This window comes from Rissa tridactyla, chromosome 15, assembly GCF_028500815.1.
Source record: "Rissa tridactyla isolate bRisTri1 chromosome 15, bRisTri1.patW.cur.20221130, whole genome shotgun sequence".
In the NCBI taxonomy this organism is placed as follows: domain Eukaryota; kingdom Metazoa; phylum Chordata; class Aves; order Charadriiformes; family Laridae; genus Rissa; species Rissa tridactyla.
This window is the reverse complement of record NC_071480.1, coordinates 9093850-9110624: the sequence shown is the minus strand read 5'-3', so window position 1 is coordinate 9110624 and position 16775 is coordinate 9093850. Positions and strand designations below refer to the sequence as shown.

At 43.6% G+C, this 16775-nt stretch overlaps 2 protein-coding genes across 13 annotated transcripts in view; one reads left to right on the top strand and one right to left on the bottom strand.

Moving 5' to 3' along the window:
- Positions 1 to 181: 181 nt before the first annotated feature.
- Positions 182 to 9220, bottom strand: LOC128917914 (nucleoside diphosphate kinase-like). Of its 6 annotated transcripts, none has more exons than XM_054221626.1 (5): positions 9145 to 9220; positions 3448 to 3580; positions 2813 to 2914; positions 1955 to 2067; positions 182 to 1603 (listed from the first exon to the last, which is right to left on the bottom strand). In XM_054221626.1, the coding sequence occupies exons 2-5, from the start codon at positions 3574 to 3576 to the stop codon at positions 1486 to 1488; spliced, it is 462 nt and encodes a 153-aa protein (XP_054077601.1). In that variant the 5' UTR covers positions 3577 to 3580; positions 9145 to 9220; the 3' UTR covers positions 182 to 1485. The 6 variants fall into 6 exon arrangements, with proteins under 6 accessions (XP_054077601.1, XP_054077603.1, XP_054077604.1 ...); XM_054221628.1 differs by having other exon boundaries at positions 4817 to 9215; XM_054221629.1 differs by having other exon boundaries at positions 7103 to 9215.
- A 135-nt stretch (positions 9221 to 9355) lies between these two features.
- Positions 9356 to 16775, top strand: part of SPAG9 (sperm associated antigen 9) — a 64567-nt gene continuing 57147 nt past the window's right edge. For 3 of the 7 annotated variants that reach the window (XM_054221607.1, XM_054221605.1, XM_054221609.1), the window contains exons 1-3: positions 9356 to 9785; positions 10404 to 10454; positions 16100 to 16220. In XM_054221607.1, the coding sequence (XP_054077582.1) occupies positions 9480 to 9785; positions 10404 to 10454; positions 16100 to 16220 (478 nt within the window). In that variant the 5' untranslated portion in view covers positions 9356 to 9479. The remainder of the gene's footprint in view (positions 9786 to 10403; positions 10455 to 16099; positions 16221 to 16775) is intronic. The other 4 variants (XM_054221612.1, XM_054221608.1, XM_054221611.1 and 1 more) reach the window with 2 other exon arrangements.

Genomic DNA, 16775 nt, shown 5'->3' with positions numbered 1-16775 from the left:
AACGAAATCTCAAGCGAAAGCGGAACTGGAGAGCACTCATCTTGTGCACAGGTTTGTCACGTGTTCCCTTTTTTCTAACAGCCTTTAACTTCATTATTTATCTTCTATAACACCAAATATTTTCAGAAAAGAAGCTAACAACCTCATGTACAGTTTGGTAGTGAGGGAATTTCTTCCCTCTCCTTATTAATTAGATCTAAGACAATATAATGAAAATTTCCTTTTATTTTACTTAAGATACAGCAAATGTTTTATTTTGTACAACCTCTTTTTAGGAGGTAGATACCTTTATAAAGTATCATGAGCATTGAATTCAACATTCATTGCACGGTTTAGTATTTGAAACTAGAACTCACCACAGGGAAAAAATCGAGCGTTTGAACAGACCACTTTCATGAAACTCTTGCTTTTAATGAATACAATGTTGCAGGTAAATAAATACATAATGTGGACCCCATGGCATTTCTCCCGCCTCATCCAGTCCAGCTAGTGTTTGTTAAAATTTCTGCCAGAGGCTGATCCTTTTCTCTGACAGCAGCCACCTCTACTGAAATACACTTACTATTATTATGGCTGTATTTCTTTGCATGATTAAATAAATAAATATTGCTACAGTCATTTCTGAAATACCTCCCCCAAGAACAGCTTGCTTTGTAGTTTCAGCTATTAAGGGAAAGACCACACAAATGAGAACGTCGCTAAATTATCAGCTGTTCTGTCAATAAAGCAAACCACTGTTGCTGCCCTGTGCTGCTGCAAAGTGGCTGAAGGTAGATCTCCCTCATCCATCCTCACATTAATCTTCTTTTCACATAAAAGGGCATTTCAGAAAGCCTGGCCTATTAATCCTTCCTTAAAATACTAAACAAATCTGGAGTGGGGGGGGGGAAGCGAGCAGAAACACTGTCAATCTAGCAAAAAGTTCTGTTTTTAATCAAAGCTATGCTGTGTGTGCAGGCAGGGTGTGTTCTGGAGGGAGAAATCAAATCTGCTGCTTCTGCAGCTGTTTTGGGCATGGGGATTCACTTGATAGCAAGTTCAGTCCTCAACATTTGGGCACACTTTCAGCATATCTACATATCACCAGTTGTTCCCTAACATTTTAACAAAATTATTGTTTGATACTGGTTCATTTGCATATTTATCTACCAAATAAATTTTTACCTTTTTTTTTTTCTATTTACCAAAATGCCCTCTTTGACTACAGAGTGTATCAGGAAAAGTATGTGCGTTATATGCTCTGTCTTTTAATTTCATACCTCTCACTCCCAGAAGCAGCTTTTTAAAAGTACAATTCCGTCTGTAGCTTGACAACTTTTTTAACCAGAGCAGCAGCAAACACTGACTACGTTTAACATTCACAACAGAACAATCTCACAGATTTCTGAGACAGGTTCCTACCGGTTTATGTGCAGGGCTGTGAAACAGCTAGAGGCTGGCAGCTCTTTACAGACAGTAAGGATATCAGGAGGTATAGGCTCAGTTTTAGTCATAGATCCATTCATGAGCACAGCTTCTGTAATCAACCAGTTCTTCAGGAGTGAACCATAAATTGATCTCTGTCTCAGCACTTTCTACAGAATCACTTCCGTGAATGATGTTCCTAGGAAAAGAAAAGGTGGATATAAAAGTAATAGAATCCTCAAACTCGAAGCAAAGCAAGCTTCGTTTTTTTGAAGTGGTCTCTGTTATGGAGAGAAGTTGTAAGTAACCGTAAAGTAGTAACAGGCACTGAGTATGCAGTCCCAGCTTCGCTCAGTGGTTTTTGTCAAAAAACTCGCCTTCCATCTTTAGATAGTCCGGGCACAGACAGATACAGGCACAGGAAACGGCCACTCCGTGTGTAAGACAGAGAAGGACGGAGCACGGTTCCTGCACGTATCATGACATATAATCATCACATACCACTGGACATTTAGCCTCTTTAGATGACATCAACAGTTTCAAAATATACCTTCCAACTTGAACGCAGAGGTCACCACGAATAGTGCCAGGCTTTGAATCAAATGGATTAGTCTCCCCCAGCATCACTCTTCCAGTCTTAACAACGTTAAGACCTTCCCACACCTTAAAAAAAAATAATCCATCAAGATTATTAAATCTTAGCAGTAGATAAAGTAGCAAGAGTTAATCATACCTTCCAGAATTACACAATGCTGTCCATCATGGCACAAATCACCACACAAATACTCCTAATAGCAAGACATATTTTATCCCCAATTTTTCTGTCAGATTCTTGAAGCACCTGCTGCAGTTCTCTGCTGCACAACACCTCTCCTCACCAAGGATGGGAAGAGAGTCATTTTAAATTTCAATATGGTAAACAGCCTTCCAAAGCTGTCTGCTCACTGAAGATCTAGACCTCCAGCTCAACTATTTTACAAATACACTGTCAAGGGAAAAAAAAGAGAAAATCTCTTCTAATGAAGTTAGACTGAAAAAGATTTTCAAAGCTGCTATAGCTTAGGAGCGTAATAAAAATATTCTAGCATCGTTTTTCAGCATACTTAATATATGGCATTTCACAGTAGGTTTTTTGTGCAGGTTTACTGTTCCTCAGGGTCACAGCTTTGGTTCCCCCTTTACCCCTGCCCTCTTCCTCAACTTACTGACTCAGAGGAGAGAAAGATTTTGAAAAAAAGATTAGAGAAAAAGGAGTTAATAGTACATCTCCCTAATTACAGTACTCGAATCTAGGTTTTAAAGTCCTTCTAAAAGTAAACTAGAATTCAACAGGTAACACGATCTTATTGCAGGTAAGACAATTAAACAGTCAATTTTTCTTAGTTGAGCTTAATTTTTAAGAACTCACCATAGCTACAACAGGGCCAGAGTGCATATACTGCACCAGACCGTCATAGAACGGCCGGTCTTTTAGGTCAATGTAGTGTTCTCTCAGGAGGTCTTCAGAGGCCTGCATTAAAAAACAAACAAACAAACAAAAAAGCTTACCGTAAGAACTTAAGAGCATACTGAAATCACATAGATTAACCACACAGCACTATTAATCCTAAAACTTGCACGCACTTGAAAATTCAGCATTTCTAGCACCTTCCTAGAAGTACTTTCAGTCAATATAAATTTTAACTGTTTGCTTTAACCTCAGCTGAACATAGAAAAGTATCTTTTTCCAATAGAGGCAGTTTTCGTGATCTGGTATTTGTTGAAGATATGCGGAGGTATTTATTAGCTATAGGATGAACCTAAAAAAATATTCTCTTCAGACTAAGGACATCAAGTTACTAAAATTAACGTGCTTAGCATGTCTAAAGCATTTAGCCAGAGCTGGGAACTGGAATTTTTCCAAAATATCCAAAATATTCAAAGACTTCTCAAAATTTTGGGTTTAATCGTTCTGAAGACTACATTTGTCATTATAGCGTGCTGTTCTATTTTAAGGCTGCAGCTCATGTGAAAAGGAAGACATACAAATTAAAGAACACTTACATGTATTAATTTCATGGCCACCAGTTTGAATCCCTTCTGTTCAAACCGCTTGATGATTTCTCCCACCAGTCCCCGCTGGACCCCGTCAGGCTTGATGGCGATGAACGTCCGCTCGGCGATAGAAGCCATCGTCCTAATGAGAAAGGGAATAAAAATCATTATTCCAGGATCAGCAGGCAAGTGCAATCACAGCCCTGTATCGCGTGTAATGTCAGCTATTATAATAATCAAATCTGAAGGTCGTTAACCCATGATCTGCACTGAGTTGATAAATCAGTCACCATACACCGGGTTTTCACAAGTGCTAGAAAAGTAAGTTTAAAAGAGTAACAGTGTGGCCAAATACAGAAGCAAGGAATTAGCAAATATTAAAATCAGGAATGGATAAAAAATTAAAATTCCTGATTAAAATCAGGAATATTAAAATGGAATGGAAGGTAAAGACTGTCACAGACACGTCTCTGAGTGCAGCATGGGAGGCTGCTGCCTGCAATTTAGGGCAAAGTGGGCTGAAAAAACCCCTGTGCATCACTTTCACCTGTAAAGTCCGTCGGTTGGGTGGTTTTGAGCGCGGTTTTGCGGCACACGCGGGTGTGTACGTCCCCCTGCCCGTGCCTGCAGACAACGCGCAGAGCGCAGCCCCGCGGAGGACGTCGCCGGCGGGAGGCGGCCGTTGGGGCCGTCCCGGTGCTGTAGGAAAGCGCCGAGACGGGCCCGGGTTTGGCCGGGGATGGGGTGGGGGCTCCTCCCACCGCCCCCCAGCCCCGCGGAACCGTGGGATGCCCGGCCCGGGCGGGCCCCCCCCGCCTCCCCTTCTCTCCCCGGCACCTCCCGCTCCCGCTTCACCTGCTGGCGGCCCCGGCTGCCTCTGACGGCCGGTGGCGGCCGCCGCTGCCGGCCCCGCCGCGGCTTAGCCCTAAGCCGCCCCCGCGGGGCCGCCGACCGGGGGACGGCGGTTGCCATGGCGACGGGGCGGCCTCCCGCCCGCAGGGGGCGCTGTGCGGCCGGCCCGCGGGTGCCGCCGCCCCCGGGGACCCCCCCCTGCCCCCGGGGACACCCGCCCTCCCCGCCGCTCCCGGCCCTTCCCGGGACCCCCCGCCGGGACCGGCCCGCACCGCTCCCTCTCATCGGCCCCGCGGTCCCTCCCCGCCGCCCGGGGCACCCCCGCCGCGCCCGGCTCCCCGGCCCCGAGCTCGGGGCGGCCGCCGGCGGCTCGCACCGTCACCCGCCGATCTTCTGTTGTCCGGGGTATTTAAAGTTATTTTAAAAGTGCCTTTTTTTTAAGCATTTCAGTCTCAGCTGCTGAATCTCATTTTTTATTTCACAAAAGGCACACAAAATTATTTTCATAAAAATCTCATTATCGTACCGTTCTGCTCAAGTTTCTTCTTAAAGAAGGCTTCTTTTTGTTTTTTTCCCCTGGTTCTATCACATTAGATCTCTGAGTCCAAAACACCCTTCAACAATTTGCCACGTAACTGTTTTGCCTTGAGCATTTTATTCCCTTTGAGAGATCTGAGGATAAAACATCTGGACACCCGAGTTCCCGCACTCGCAGCCCGTCCTGCTGAGAGGAAATCTGTGTTTGTCCTGGTTTTGTTTCTCAAACTGGGATGAGCTTCCTGGGCTGTACTCCCTGACTCTCTTAAAATAATATGGATTTCACCTCCCTCTGGGCAGGACTTGGCTGCTGCCGAACAGGGATAAGTTCAGCTTTTTGATAGTGTGGACTTCCTTACTTGGGATCCCTTTTCTTCGCTGCGATCCATCGCACACCCACATCTCACTTTTAGTCCTGGTGGGAGAATCTGCATTTGACATAAGGATCTATTCATACAACCTGTTTACTAGTATTTGGGGGTCTTTTTATCCAGGTATGATCATACTATGATGTACTCTTTTTTCCAAGGTCTCCGACTTAATGAAAGATGTTTGAAAAACCACAGCACCCTATACTCTAACAAGTTCCCCTTTCAGTTATTCTGGACTTAAAATTTCTGAGGATTCTCCTGATAATGACAATCCGCTTTATTCTCTTGTTTCAATACGCGATTATTTAAGATATGTCATTATGTCTTCATTAAGTAGTGTCTTCATTAAGACACTATTATTGCAAACTCTAATGCTGTAATCCTCACTCAGGCAAAGTAATATTTAAAAATAGAAAAAGGTCTCTAGAAACAGGATGTTTAGAAAAATATTCACTAAAAAGCAGCAACAGGACATCTACTTACAGCCTTGCTAAAACTGCGTCATTTAACGATTAAAGCTTAGGACTTGCCATAAAGCGGGCAAGCACTATTTGCAGCTTTACCGTAGCTCTGCTGTGTGATCCTCGCCAAGTCTTTTAACCTCCTTAAATAAGGGCCATCTTTGTCACTTTTGAGATTAATCCATGATTAGCAGAGCATGTTGTGCATTGTATAGTACATGAAGCACCAAGGAAGTATGCTTTCTTGATATTTCTAACGTACAAAGAAGCAGCTTTTTTGCTGGCCGAAAATTCTACCAAAATTACTAAATTACATTGAAAATTACCTATTTTTACCTAAAATGCAAAGAAGTAGACAGTCTAGACAAATAATGTCCTAAAAACGAACTGATCATGGGAAGAGAAAGTAAAGACCTTCAAAGTCTTCAGTGAGTGAACTAAGCATAGTTGCCGAGCTCAAGCCATTTACACATTACTTAAAACCAGCAGAGACTTTTAAAACAGGCCTGAGGCAAAAGACTGCCTGTGAATGTTTCCAAACTTCAGGAGAATTGAAACGTGGCTCCTATCTTCGCTGGTCTGGCCCCAGCTTTACAATGATTTCGGCTAACAGCCTGGATCTGGACCACTCAGAACATCCGGGGAGTTCTCATCGGGACTTGCACTTTGTGCTGTGCAACTCTTGCTCCTTACAATCAGCCTCGTATGCCTGGTGTGGTTTGTTGCTCATGGCTATACTGTTCTTCATTTAGCTAAGTATTGCCATCAGTCATCTTGTTTTAGCTTGATTTCTGTTGCGCTTTAAGATATAAGGCACCATAGAATGAAGCTGTTAACAACAATTTCTTTCTCTGGATAAAGTCCCAGTTAAACTCTTCTCACCCCATACCAATTCAAGGGCTAATTTTCTTCCCTGGTAAATTGCAAATCAATTTACTTTCGAATAAACTGTTGTTTCTAGGGACAGGGAATATAATTTTTCTTGTAATCCAGAAAACTAATTTCTTTTTCAGACAGTTCTTTCTCCAAGAGTGTGAATTGCATTTTACTCTAGTAGTTACCACACTGCTTTCAAACTACACGGACAACGCTATCAGGTTTCTTTGTGCTCTTTCATATACTTGATTAATTTACTAAATTGACAGGTCATCAAAGTCTCTTAATCTCCTGGCAAAAAACTAGGATGTAATTCCGTAACTTGTTCTATTTTTAATCCATTCCTGAGTTTCTGATCTCACGCTGACTGCAAGGTGCACACCATAAAACGTGATCACAGTGGTCAGACTGTCAATAAAATACATTTTTACACCACTTGTAACTTGGCTCCCACTCCCAGGTCATTTTTTCTAACATTCCTTCTTTTTAAATACTTCATTTATCCATGTTAGAAACCCTCCCCAGGTGACTAGAAATAAAACACGAGCACAAATGGCTCTCTTCTACCTGTTCTCAGTCTGACTGCAACTCTAGCAGCAAGAGCCGGCCTGTTCAGTGATGGACTCGCTCCAGCTGTGAAAGCAAGCCACATCTATCAATTTTGCTAATAGAAAGAGAATAAAAATAGCATATCCTCAGAGACCCCTTCCCTTAAAGGCTGTCAGCAGACACCTTGACCCATTTTTGCTGTCTGCCAGAACGTACATTTTTTGAGCTAATGTATTGGTGCAATTTGCCAAGTACGATGTCAGTAACTATAAAACCTTCCACAGAGAAAATGATCTCTGCTACCATTCAAGAAGACTGGTATTTTTATCCTCACAATAATCTGCAGTTGTTTAGAGCTGTCCTCACATTATGCAGTATTATGCATGAATAACGTGGGGAGCTCTAGGTGGAAAGTCCGCTGCGATTAGACATGGCTCGCCAACCTTGTCCTGAGAGCTGAACGGAGTTACCTCTCAACTTCGGCTGTTTGCAGCCTTCCTACAAGATTTATTCAGGCTCAGTAAAAAAAACACAAGTCAATAACCCCCACCCAAAAAGCTCTCAGTGTCTCCCGCAACGCAAACAACTCGGAAAAATGGGAAATGATGTATGACCTAAAGGGAGAGTGAAATTCTGAAAGACAGCTTCCCTCAACACTCCTGCACCAAGCAAAGATGGTAATCCATGGCAGACAGCAGGAAAACACAGGGAAGTCGCATTTTCTTTTCTTAGTGGACAACAGCTAGAGAGAAATATGAGGAAAAAAAAAAAATCTTTTCATAGGGATCATTTCTAATAATTTAAATGAAAATTTCACTTGAGGGGATGGGAGTAGGAAAGTACATATTGTCTTTTTTAAAATTATTTTTTAGCTAAAATGATGTAATTTTTTTGATCATAAATAAAAGGCAAACAGCTTTTCTTTCTTTTTCCTGTGTTTATAAAGAAATTTGTACTGCCTATGCCCTACTTGAACTGCCTATGCCCTGGCTGCACTATGCTAAATAGTATCTTAAGAGGATGTCTAAACACAATTCACGTGAAAACACAATATACAGAGCTGAGGAAACTTCTTCTTTGTATGTTCTTCTTTGTCACTCCTGCGCAGATCCACTAGCTTAGTACATAAAAGGACAATGCAGCATATGCACTTAAAGCACAGTTTCGGTCTTAGATCAGTCCAAATGAGAGAAAATACACTGCAAATCTCTACTGCTCTCCAGTGGAAATTAATGCAATCACCGCAGTTAAAGCTCCACCACTTCTCAAGCTTTTGTATTTTTAAAACACCCATTTCTTTGTTCCTGTACTGCCACTAGGCCACTGGCTTCCTCAGCTCCCTTGTACACGAAATACATTTACTTAACGAAAAACAGTGATTTCTCCAAATATGAATTGTATGATAAAAACTGTATGACGAAAACGTGAAGCAACTCTAAACCTTTTCAATCTCAGTAAACGTTTTCAAATTTACAGTAGATGTCCAGAATAGCTCCCATCATTCCCATGACAAAACATGTAATCCGGAATGGAATTCAGTGTTCCAAATCCAAGGAAAACGAGTCTCTTTTAGCAACTGCAAGATGCTTTCTAAGCCGTGCTACTGCTAATAAAACAGGATCTCTAATACTAATTTATCTGTGGACTTTATTAGAAATAAAAGGTCTTTTTGTCCTCGGAATTACCCAAGGCAGTGCCCCAAGCAGGGTTTGGGAGCTGCCAAGGCCTAACTCCTCGGTTCAGCTCCCTCAGCCATCCCGAAATGAATCACTTGGCCTATTTATGCCTCTGCGGGAGCAATAAATAAACGATAACGCTGCTTCCACGCCAGCTGTCCGATAGCGTTTCCTGAATTCTTCTATTCCGAGAGACGAAGGTTAATCGTCCCACCCCCAGAGCTCGCGGCCCGGCTTCCCGCAGGGCTGGGCCCGTCGGGCCTCAGCGCCTCTCCTCCAGCCCCGCGCCGCGACCGGCCGGCAACCAGCCCTGGTACCGACATGGCCTCAGCCCCTCTCCCGGGAGAGGGCGGGCGGGCGGGCCGGCAGCCCCCCGACACCGACCGCCTCGACTCTTCCCTCGCTGACCCGCCGCGGACACCCCGGAAGATGGCGGCCGCTATCGCCTCACCCGCCCCGGCCACGCCCACGCGTGACATCACCGCCTGGCCCCGCCCTCTCCACCGCTGCAGGCGGCGGGTGGCCCCGCCCCCCCGCGTGACGCGACGGCCCCGCCCCGGCGCGGCGGGTGAGGTCAGTGCCGTGCGCCAGCGCCGCGCTCCGTCCCCCCCTCCCGCCGCCGCCCGGCCCGGCCGCAGGCGAGGCCCCGCCGCAGAGGGAGCGCGCTCAGCCGCCGCCGCCCCGCCGGGCCCCCGCAGGGAAGGCGCTCGCCGGCAGCCATGGAGCTGGCGGACGGCGTGGTATACCAGGAGGACCCCGGCGGCCCCGGCCCCGCCATGATGTCGGAGCGGGTGTCGGGGCTGGCGGGCTCCATCTACCGCGAGTTCGAGCGGCTCATCGGGCGCTACGACGAGGAGGTGGTGGCCGAGCTGATGCCGCTGGTGGTGGCCGTCCTGGAGAACCTGGACTCGGTGTGCGCCCACAGCCAGGAGACCAGCGTGGAGCTGGAGCTGCTGCGGGACGACAACGAGCAGCTCCTCACGCAGTACGAGCGGGAGAAGGCGCTGCGCAAGCAGGCCGAGGAGGTGAGGGCGGGCGCCGGGCCCGCGGGCTGAGGCGGCAGCGGAGCCGGTGGAGGGCGGGGGCCCGTTCCCGAGGCGGGCGGCGGCTCCGGGCTTCCTCCGTGGAGGCGCGGGGGGGGGGGGCTTCCTGCCCTCGGGGCCGCCGAGGGTGGGGTGCTCCCGGCACCTGGGCCCGGCTCCTGCCCGCTCCCACGCAGGGAGAGCCCGGGCCGGGGGAGGGGGTGACATGACAGTCCCGTGTGAGGGGCCGGGAGAGGAGCTGAGGCCGCGCGGTGTCTCCGTGAGGAGCGGCGGCGGGGAGCCTGCCTTGCTGCGGTCCGCAGTCCCTGCCCGCCCCGCTTGCCCGGCCTCCGGCGCCGCGGAGGAGCCGGTCGGTGCCGCTGCGGGCAGCGCGGTGCGGTCTGTGAGCGCAGCCCGTGGCAGAGCTCGGCTGTGCCCCCCCTCGGCCCCCTCCTCGGCCTGGCTCTTCCCGCAGGACTCGGAAATAACCCACCTGAAGCGCTGCTCTGCCCGGCACCGGGGCCACGGAGGAAAAGCAGCGCTGCTTTTGCAGGGCCAACATGGAACCGTGCCCTGGCTGTGCCGCTCTTTCACTTTCCCTCCGGGTTTTCTCCGTGGCAGGAGGTGGATAGTCCATTTCGCATCAGTTGTAGAGGGCATTCGGAAAAAAGGGTGAGGAGGCATTGCAAAAAGAAATGGAAATAAGTGCTGTTTAGACTGTAGTTCCTCAAAGTTGATACATAAAAGCTGCAGTCAGCAACAGGTGGTGCAGACTGTTCAACAGCATAAACTCTTTAGGATATTACTACAAAAATTAAAAAAAAAAAATCTCTAAGAATTACTTCAGCATAAATAAGCTTGCGAAGCACTATTTTCCGCAAGATTATAAAGCGATACAATAGAAAGCGGCTGTGCAGGATAACTTCCTCCAGCTCATTGTCTTGCCAAACTCCTGTAGGAAATTGGATTGACAGTATTATCTGTAATAGAACAAGCCATCTTATAAGTCTGTTTCCAGACTTGGTGTCCTGTGCTTAGCTCTGTTGTTGTGCTTACCTCCTAAATGTTACCTAAATCAGAAAAATAACAACACCGAAGGTAAAGACAATATTGACAACGAAAACTTAATTTGAAAAACATTAGCCCTGTGCAAATATTTGTATACGTTATGGTTGTGAATGAGTGAAAAATGTTGTCTGCAAATTGTTCCAGGGCTTCAGTAGTTTGCCACAAAGTAATGTTGTGGGAACAGTGTCCCCCAGGCTCTTGGACCAACAGACCATTCATCTCCTTGTCAGACATGTAGTTGTTTGACAGAGCTGTATGGACTTCAGTCTGGGGACTATTGCCATAAAGACTTAATCACTAATTCTGACACAAGCTGCATGTAAAAGGCATTTTTAGAAAACATATTTTATTTTTATTAAAAGACTGATAAATGTTTTCTGAACTAGTTCATGAGAAAATCAGTCAGGCTTGATACACCAGCAACATTTGTCATGTTGGAAAAAAAAAAAGGCAGGCCTTGGGCAGAGAACAGAAACTGTAACAATATGATAAAATAGAATATGGTATTAACAGTGTTATTGTGGCTCTTCAGGAGCTGTACGTGCTTATACTGACAGCGTACTTCACTCTGATCTCCATTTCTTTATGTCATGATAAATTAACTTGAGGGGACAAGGATTATGCAGTCTAAAAACTAGTACTCATGCTGCAAGACAGCTTACTGATGCTTTCCAAAGTGCAATTAGATCAAAGACCATATTTTCAATTGTAAGTGCAAAGGTCATCTTTTTGGTATGTGCTGAGGTCAGTTATGTTGTACATGTGTGAAAATGTCTGTCATAGATAAAGCATGGTATGTTTATGAGAGGTACGTGTTTTATTCAGACTTGACTTGCAACCATTTTTTTTTTGAATGTTGAGACAATCTGGTGGGTGCAGTACGGTTGAAACGAAAGGAACTGTTTTACTTGGAAAACAAGTTACTGGTTTAGTGCGTTTCTTTGATTGTGGAGGTTGTTTGTGTAATCTGTTAGCAAAATCGAGAATTTTGAGCTACTGAGTTAAATATTCCGTATCATCTGTTCTGACTGTCCTGAAGAATTAGCTTCTTTTACTTTCTGCTTGCTGTTGTAAGAATTTTTATTTGCAGTAGTGTCTTGATGAATATTAATGGTTTACTAGTTGAATAGGAATTTCTTTACACCATTGTCCTAATTTGCCTCCTTTATTTCCTTTCCTTAAGAGCCATTACTAAAGAAACATCTTGAAAGTTGTTGCCTGTGGACTTCTGTTATAGTGACATTAAAAAAAATATGATTTCAGAAGTTCTGGGCCTACTTCTTAGTCCTCTGGGTAAAAGCCATGATCTTTTTAATTGCTGTGAGGTCACTTGTCTGACTTTTAACGTGGTGTGTTTTGTGAGATAGCTAAAGAAATAGAGGAACCAGCTATTCTGCTGTTCTGCTTACAGTTCTGCATAACTTATCTTCCCACTTAGTGAATGTCAGGCAGCATGCCCTGCCACAAAGAAGTGGGAGAGGAAGAAGGATTTGGGGTTCTGCTATTTTATACATTAATATATTTTACTCTTGTAGAAGTGTACTGCTCTATACCCGGGGGTGTGTGGCTCGCAGAAGGGGTTTTGTGCGGACTTGGGAACGGGATGAAATCTACTCTTTTTAGCCATGTCAAGCTGTCTAGTACATCTTCTAGCTTTTCTGCTGTTGGTGGGATTAAGCTGTTCTTGAAAACTGATGTTCAATACATGGTTGCTACTTTTGCAACCATGAAGCAGGGTTTACCACCATGAGAATTTGTTTAAGTTCTTCCTGTTCCCAAAATTAACTTTCTTCCTTAGGATTGTATGTTAAATGAACACTCTGCAGTAAGAGTTTAAGTATTTTTTATTTATATGAGAGCAAAATCGAGATCCATTATACAAAAAGCTTGCTAAAATAGTGTAGAATTTGCTTGGTTGTTTTCAATTACATGTATTTTTATCTACCCCAAGTCCAGCTGAGCTGCCTTCATAGTTAACTTTGCCTTCTCCAGGAAGAACATGCCATTGGCTGGAGAGCTGGCATCACCGCAATAAAAGTTACTGAGGGACATGTCATAGGGTGATAAAGGCTGCCAAGTAGGTGGAACCCGGACATCAGATACACTTAGTATTGCACCTGGATCATGTGATGGGAAAGCAAGTTTAAACATAAGGAAGCAGATGATGACATAAATATAGGAAGAAAGGTTTGATTTGGATAGTACTGTGTTACTAAGTGATGAAACGGTTATGTGCATGAAAGAGGGCTCCAAATGTGTGTGTTGTGCTGTTCCGTTGTGTAGTCTCAGTTCATGTTTGTTGTAATGATTATTGCTGTGAACTTGAAGTAGATTTAAAACTGATTACATAAAGGCTTCTGAATCTTGTTTGTGAAGTACCTTTTCATACTTTTTATTGGAGGTCTTTAGGAACAGGTTAGACAAACGTCTTTCTGAAATGACATAGTTGATACTGCCTGGAGAAAATGAGAAGGATTAAATGGGAGTTACCAAACATAGTTCATGAAGGTTTCACAAGCTTGGATTTCAGCAGTAGGCACATGCGGGAGGCAACGTGCATCATATCCTGTGCTTGTACCTCATGATATCCTAATCAAAATTAGGTTCCAGATATCAACACGGAGCCTCAGAGCCTTGAAACAAGATGACCTTTAAAGGACCGTTCTAGCCGTATCTTCTATAATCTTGTGGTCTGGTTGTTTTAAAGGCAGGTTGGTGTCTTTCAGCTTATTCTTCTGAAAAAAAAACAACCCAAACAAACAAAAGAAAACCCTCACTTCTTGTTAGAGTTGTAAGATATGACTTTGTGGCCTAGACAGGATGTCACTTAAAATGAGGAAAGCTAGATTAATTTTTTTTTAAATGTCTGCCTTGGTATTTTGTGTAACCAGTAGCTTGGGTTGAAACGAGAATGTCTAGTGCCTGTATGCTGAGTGGCTAACGTGTTCCTGCATATGCTGCTGCATTTACTTTAAACAATGCAGATGATGTGCAATATTTGAGTGTATCGTCAATGTAAATTTAAAAATAAAATAAAAAGTCTTTTAATATGGGTGCTCAACCTGTCCTTGGCTGCTGCAGCGGTTTATCTGACTAGTCCTTCCATCATAGTCATACAGGCTTAGTCAGGATGAGATGACCAATTTCCTGGGACTCAGCCTGTGTTAATACTACGAGAGAGATGAAACCAAATAGAAACATTCAAAGTCTAAAGTACTCAATCCATAATTTGATCAAGTATAGTTTTCAGCAGAGGAAAAAAAAATAATAGCCCAGCTCTAATTATAAAAATATTCTGAAGAGCTGTAACTTAAATTCCAACTTTAACAAAATGAAGAAAAATAATCAAACCATTTAACTTTAATACAAAACCATTTTTAATAGTTGCAGTTGAAGAACTTTAGAGGAGATGTAAAATGACATCTATCTTTAGTTCATGAGTAACAATGACATTGATGGCTTTGAACGGCTGTTTGTTCAAAAGTATAGTCGCTGACCTTTTGCAAGTTATGAGACATATCTGACTTTGGGAAATCATCAGAGAAGCAACTAAACAAAGATGTTACAGTTTTATAATTCGTCTTTCATGTTTTCCCATGTTTAATGTAACAAAGCATGTTGGTCTTTAGCCCCAGTGCCAAGTTTGTGTCAAACTTTGAAGCCCTTTTTAAAAAGGGAGTCTGCTAAGAATAAGCCAGACATGACGTGAATCTTTAATATAAAAGGGGCAAAACTCATGTATCATTTACTACAAAGGAGACATGAAACAAGTTTAAAGTTTTAGTTTTTCAGTATTATGTTGACAAATTAATATTCCCAAACTTTGTTTTGAGGGGGCAGAGAGACTTTTGCACATCTGTCTTTCTGAAGTGCGAGAACTCATCTTAAATCCCTGAACCCAAAGCAGCGCTACCTGGCCTGCCGTCAGCTGTTTCTCAATTGTTTCATGATTTAGCTTCAAGCAGAGTCATATGAACACCGTGCCTAGTCCTGTGATAGCCATGGAGAGCTTATCTGAAAGGAACTCTTGTTCCACTTGATAGTTTTTGATGCATTTCTACATCTGAAGTAATTTTTAAGCAAAACTTCTGATGACCTTGCTAAGCTGAAGCTCTTTTTATAGGGTTATGAGTTTCTACTTTTTTTAAAAGCTATAAAATACATTGGCTAAAACTTAGTAGTAGCTTATTAAAAGTTGATGTGTGAGCTTTTGAAGTATTTCTCCCACTAAGTTTTCCTAGCAATACATAGGAAAAAATATATATTTGCATCACCTATAATATTACTATTTTTAAGTTGCTGCCTCCTCTGTCTTTTTGCTTCCATGTGGTACCCAGCTGCAGCTTTCTGACCATGTAGCTGTCTTGGATGTTTGTTTGTGTTTGGTTTTTTTCTGTGAAGGCTTCTGGTATGCTTTTCCTCCCTGTATGATGAGCCTTCTGCATAGCTTGTGTTTGTGGCCTTGCCTTCTCCTTGCAATGCAGAATAGAGAGAACTACATTACCTAAGACATCTTTGGCTATTAGAAGTATTCTTTGTGCTACCTGTACACACTGAATTTCTTATGGTTTTGGTTAAGATAAAATAGCAAAAAATATGGTTTTGAAACCGCTATAATGATGCGTTGGTAACTTTAATGTTATAAAAATTGGTACACCAAGGTAGCAGAAAGATGATGGTGATCAGCACAGTTGCAGAGTGTCCGTGAATAGTTTTCTATGCAGTTGACAGATTGTAGGAGATGGTTATGAAGTATTTGATGAAGACTGTGAGCATTTTATAATCTATCAAATGATAACAGAAATTGGGTAGGAATGAAAAGATAGCATGTAATTTTGGATGCAGTGTTGGCAGGCAAGTGTGTGAAGTTACGAACCAGAGTGAAATAATTCATATTTATGTTAGCCAAGCAAGCTTCTCTGAAGTAGTTGTCACTTAGTTGATAGCAATTACATAGAGCAACCTAGGTGGGATGCTTGACTGATGGACACTGGACTAATATAGTTAGTGTCCTTGATGTTTAAATGTGGGCTGCAGATCTGTTCTGTTCTGGAAACCTGCTTATACCCCTCCTTGCTGTGAAGGGCTGCCGCGTTGTTTCCTACATGCTGCTTCAAGTGAAAGTCTTTTTAAACCTAGGAATGACTGTAAACCTGTTCCTCCTCTGTAGAGAATGGACTTCACTCAGGCTTTTCTTACAAAAAATTTGTAATTAATTGTTGAGTCTAACTTCACCTTTTTTTGTTTAGAAATTCATTGAGTTTGAAGATTCGCAAGAACAAGAGAAAAAGGACTTGCAGACTAGAGTGGAAGCATTAGAATCACAAACTCGACAGCTTGAACTAAAAGCAAAAAACTATGCTGATCAAAGTAAGTAAAACATGTTACACTTCCTTTAAGTTACATTAGTGCATTTTAAATTTCATTCTGTAAAATTATAATACATATGCTAAACAACTGTGCTGTCCATTTCCCATATTTTGAAAGATAAGTGTAGAATCACAGAATGGTTTGGGTTGGAAGGGACCTTAAAGCCCACCCAGTGCCACCCCCTGCCCTGGGCAGGGACACCTCCCACCAGCCCAGGTTGCTCCAAGCCCCGTCCAGCCTGGCCTTGAACCCCTCCAGGGATGGGGCAGCCACAGCTTCTCTGGGCAACCTGGGCCAGGGGCTCACCACCCTCACAGGAGAGAATTTCTTCCCGATGTCTAATCTAAATCTCCCCTCTTTCAATTTAAAACCATTACCCTTGTCCTATTGCTACACTCCCTGAACAAGAGTCAGTCTCCACAGATAACTAGATTTAACTCTTGTGCAGGTTTGTTTTCCTTAGAATTAAGGCAAACAAATGAGATCCAAGCCTGTGACTCGTAACCTGATTCTTTTGGTATCGTACTTGTTTGGGTTTTTTTCCTCTTTGACCAT